The following is a 5,000-nucleotide window of genomic DNA, read 5'->3' as shown; positions in this document are numbered from 1 at the left end:
AAGGATAGAGAGAAAATGAGAACGATGAAGGGAAGGAAGACAGGAAGGAAGGAAGGGAAGAAGGAAGCAAAGGAGATGGGAACAGTGGAGGAAAAGGAAGAGGCTAGGAATGAATGAATGAAGGAAGGAAGAAGAGCGGAAAAGGAAGAAGGGAAGAACGGAAGGAGAGGAAGAGAAGATGAATTTTCAAGGACATCATCTCCTCCTCTTCCTACTCCTCCTCTTCTTCCTATTCTTCAAAGTATGACAGGCCGGGATGAAGACAAAGGAAATGAACAAATAAACAAAAAAACAACAAAGACAAACAATGAAAAAGCGATGAAGAAAAGAACAATGAAAATCAGAGGAGGAAGAAGAAGAGGAGGAGGAGGAGGAAGATGGAAGGAATGAAGAGAGGGAGGCGGTAAGCTTTTGAGAGAGAGAGAGAGAGAGAGAGAGAGAGAGAGAGAGAGAGAGAGAGAGAGAGAGAGAGAGTAAGCCTGAATGAAGTCTTGTAACTCTTTCGCTTCTTTTGAGAGAGAGAGAGAGAGAGAGAGAGAGAGAGAGAGAGAGAGAGAGAGAGAGAGAGAGAGAGAGAGAGATGAGGGATTAACTGGCTGGAGACGTGTGTGTGTGTGTGTGTGTGTGTGTGTGTGTGTGTGTGTGTGTGAAGATATGTTTCCAAGTGATTCAGCCAAGTCCAGGCAAGTCACACTCGGCCAGTCATGTTGGCGGCAAGATCTAAGGTGACTGGCTGACTGAAGGACCGGCTGACTGGCTAACTGACTGAATGGCTGAATTATTGGCTGACTGACTTACTAGCTGGCTGACTGACTAAATAGCTGACTGACTGACTGGTTGGCTGACTGGCTGGGTGACTGGCTACCTGACTGTATGGCTGGGTGACTGATTGGCTGACTGACTGACTGACTGGGTGACTGACTAACTGCCTGGCTGACTGACTGTATGGCTGGGTGACTGGCTGACTGACTGACTGTATGGCTGACTGACTGGATGGCTGGGTGACTGATTGGCTGACTGGCTGACTGACTGACTGCTTGGTTGAGGGACTGAGTGAATGATTAGGTAACTTGACTGAATTTTTTGTCCTACGTCGTATCTCTCTCTCTCTCTCTCTCACATCAATGACTTACCGCTCCACAAGAACATTAAAAAGACGTGATGTCGCCTCAGGGATAAACTTATTCAGTGTAAAAAAAACGAAATAAATAAATATACAAATGAATAGAAATGTATAAATAGTAAAGCTAAATGGCATACTAAAATAAAAAGTCTTGGGACATTTTATGCATACTTAACCGGTTCATAAGAGTACGAAAAATTGGTATAAGTAGACCGTAAATAACTTAGTGAATAAAGCAGGAAAAAGGGAAGAAAAATTATGAAGGAAAACTTGGAATTAGGTTATTTTTCTTCCCTCCTTTTCCTCCTCTACTATTCCTACTACTACTACTACTACTACTTAAGCATACCACATAATTATAAACTTAGTGGAAAAGAAGAAAAAAGGAAAATAAAAAGGAGAAAAATCGGATTAAGGCTCTCTTCTCCTCCTTCTCCTCCTCTACTATTACTTCTACTACTACTACTACTACTACTTTTACTACTACTACTACAAATTCACTACTCACCATTAATATGCTTGTAGCCATTGAAGAATTTCGCTCTGCACCATTTAACGAAGGAATTTGCCATGACGAGGAGGCAGAAGGCTTGTTGCGGGTTGGTCACTTTCGTATCCTTCGCAGGACTCCAATCTCTCCTTATATCTGTCCTTCCCTCGGTTCCCCTTCGGTGCTGGTGGTTGTGGTGGTGATTGGTGGTGGTGGAGGCCCGGGGGAAGACATCTGGGTGGTGGTGGTGGTGGTGGGTAGTGGTTCTTTAAAAAGTTTGTGTGTGCGTGTGTGTAAACCTTTGATTGTTGGTCGAGAAAGTAGTGTGTGTGTACTTTTTCTGGACACACACACACACACACACACACACACACACACACACACACAGTTACAGGCACACACGAGGTCTCCTGATGGTGGTGGTGGTGGTGGTCTCTCTCTCTCTCTCTGGTTATGGTTGGTTGGTCACTTCTTTCTTTCTTTTTCTCAATTTTCTTCTTGGATTTCGTGTTTCAACTCCTCTCTCGTTAGTTAGTTAGTCTATTTCTTCTTTCTTTTCTCTCGTTCACTTCACTGTTACACTAAAAAAAAATGAGGAAGGAAAACAATTAAGAATCTCCGTCACCAATCTTTCCTTTTTCTTCTTTCAGATCACGTCTCAAAACTTTTTCTACTCTTCCTTTTCTCTCTGGCAACTCTCTCTCTCTTCACTGCACACACCTTTTGCACCTCCTCTTCTTTCCAATTATCTACCTTGCACACTGTTATTATTATCATTCAGCTCTTCTTTCAGGGGCAGCGAGGCACGAAGAAAAGGAAGAGGAGGAGGAGCAGGAGGAGGAGGTTGGGAGGTGGTTGTCGGCACACACACACACACACACACACACACACAGGGCGATATGTTATCTCTACTCGTACACACATACACTCAGTTTGATCTCGCCGACAAAAGATAGCGCGAGAGATAAGTTGAGTCTTGCCTTAGAGCGGGAAACTGGAGGGTGGGCAGGGGGGAGGTGGGTAGGGCTTCATGTGTGTGTGTGTGTGTGTGTATGTGTGTGTGTGTAGGGAGGGGAGAGAGGGACTTTTCTTCAGTCTTCCATCGGTATTTCACAACTTTTCCTCTTTTCCCCGCGTCTTTTCCTCTCTCTCTTCACTTCGGAGGCCGCTCACGCAGTTGGTTGCCTCACTCTCGAAGTCCCCATCGCTTACCACTTCTTTTCCTTCGCTTCTTCCTTTTCTCTCGTGGTTTTCGCGCTTTTCTCCTCCCGGGCTTTGAGTTGTCTTCCTTGGTGCCTCTTCACTGGCTGGCACTGGTGAGGAGGAGTGCCACGCGTCCTCCCTGACGGCCTTGGACTCACTAAGACCCCAGAGCCACTGCCACAGGTAAAGTATAGCGGCCCGCGCACACTCCCTCCCTTCGTCGCTTCCACACTGCCTTGCTCTCGCTCTCTCTCTCTCTCTCGCTCTCTTCCTCCTCCTCCTCCCCCTCCTCTTCCTCCTCCTCCTGGCCCATCCTCTCTCCCTCGCTCTCTCTCACAGTTGCCCCAGAGTCTTTATTCCCCTAATTTACTCGTCCCATAACTCTTCTTCGTCTTTCTGTGGTTGAGGTCAAGATAGAGGAAGAGAAGGTGAGGTTTAACGGATCTTGTTTCTGTGTCTTCTTGTATTTATTTAGCAGTCAATACGTTGATATTTATGCATGCCACGGCCTGGTCTACCTCTCTCTCCCTCTCCCTATCTCTCCCTTCCTCCCTTCTCCTCTCCCTCCCCTTCCCTCCACGCTGCCAGGCTCGCATTCCGAAAGTCTCGTACCGCACTTACTTCTGAATGAATGGTTTGTTCCTGATATTTTCTTCTTTTCCCTTTCCTTCCTCCTCCTCCTCCTCCTACCATTCCCACCTCTCCTCCTCCTCCTCTTTTTTTATCTCCTTTTCCCCTTTTATCTGTTTTCCTATCGTGTTTTATAAGGTGTTGTATTGGGTGTTTTCTTTTATTTTTTTGCTTCTTCGTTTCTGTCTTCTTTTATTCTTCTTTTTCTTCCTCTTGGTCTAGTGCGCGGCTTTAGCTTATCTCATTAGCTCCAGCAGGTCGCCTCCTCCTCCTCCTCCTCCTCCTCTTCCTCTTCCTCCTCCTCTTCTTCAAGCATTCACGGTCGCCTCAAAAAGTTACGCTCCGTCACTTTGCTGGTCCACACACACACACATACACACACGAGAGGGACTGTCAGATAGGTAGACAGATAGATAGATAGATAGGGGGAGAGGGAAGGAAGGAAAGGGAGGAGAGAGGAAAAGAACTTCGTGTGTATGTGAGAGAAACATATACACACAAACACACACCATCAACCAATCTAAGAAGACCTCAACCAGACTCAACCATCACCACCACCACTACCATCACGTCCCCAACCACTACCACCAGACCCAACCACCACAACCAGCAACACCAGACCCCACCACAACCACCACGGCCCCAACATCACCACCACCACCAGACACACCCTCAACCAAGCTAAAAAGACCTCAACCAGACTCAACCATCACGTCCCCAACCACTACCACCAGACCCAACCACCACAACCAGACCCCACCGTAACCACCACGTTCCCAACATCACCACCACCACCAGATCCAACCATCACCACCACCGCCTCACCACCATTACTTGCAACAACCAAATCGCTGAACGCCTCTCTTTCTCACTCCTTTGGTCTCGCCGACAGACCGAACGGCTCCAGCAGTTGCCTCTTAGCTCGTTTTTTTTGCCCCGTTCCCTTCCCTTGGTGTTCGTTCTCTTCCCTAATTATTTCGTACGTTCTTCTTATCGCTCGTGGTGGTGGTGGTGGTGGTGGTGTGTGCGTGTGTTTGTTTGTTTGTTACGGTATTAGGTGTTTTCTGGGTTGTTTTGGGTTGTTTTGATTTGCTTTGTTGATTTGTTTTGTTTTTTTATGATAGGTTGTGTTTGTGTGGAGGTGATGGTGGTGGTGGTGGTGGTGTTTGTTTTCTATTTATGGTGTTTTTTGGTTGTTTTTGGTTGTTTTGATTTGTTTTGTTGATCTGTTTTGGTTTCTTATGATAGGTTGTGTTTGTGTGGTGGTGGTGATGGTGGTGGTAGTGATGGTGTTTGTTTTCTATTTACGGTGTTTTTTGGTTGTTTTGATTTGTTTTGTTGATTTGTTTTGGTTTCTTATGATAGGTTGTGTTTGTGTGGTGGTGGTGATGGTGGTAGTGGTGGTGGTGTTTGTTTTCCATTTATGGTGTTTTTTTGGTTGTTTTTTGGTTGTTTTGATCATCTGTATAGTTGGTGTTTGGTAGTGTTGTTGTTTAGTCTGATTGGTGGTGGTGGTGGTGTTTGTTTCCCTATAATTATACGGTGGTTGTTTTT

General features: G+C 45.9%; 1 protein-coding gene across 1 annotated transcript in view; it reads right to left on the bottom strand.

The window, feature by feature from the left end:
- The window catches only part of LOC126986253 (protein naked cuticle homolog 2-like), a 41,333-nt gene extending 38,150 nt beyond the window's left edge, over positions 1 to 3,183 (bottom strand). Inside the window, exons 1-2 of the mRNA XM_050842229.1 lie at positions 2,826 to 3,183; positions 1,632 to 2,194 (exon numbers count right to left, since the gene is read on the bottom strand). Coding sequence (XP_050698186.1) covers positions 1,632 to 1,695 — 64 coding nt within the window. The 5' untranslated portion in view covers positions 1,696 to 2,194; positions 2,826 to 3,183. The remainder of the gene's footprint in view (positions 1 to 1,631; positions 2,195 to 2,825) is intronic.
- Positions 3,184 to 5,000: the final 1,817 nt, after the last annotated feature.

This window comes from Eriocheir sinensis, chromosome 61 (assembly GCF_024679095.1).
Source record: "Eriocheir sinensis breed Jianghai 21 chromosome 61, ASM2467909v1, whole genome shotgun sequence".
NCBI lineage: Eukaryota > Metazoa > Arthropoda > Malacostraca > Decapoda > Varunidae > Eriocheir > Eriocheir sinensis.
Note: the sequence above shows the minus strand (reverse complement) of the source record. Positions and strands in the feature narration are given on the sequence as shown.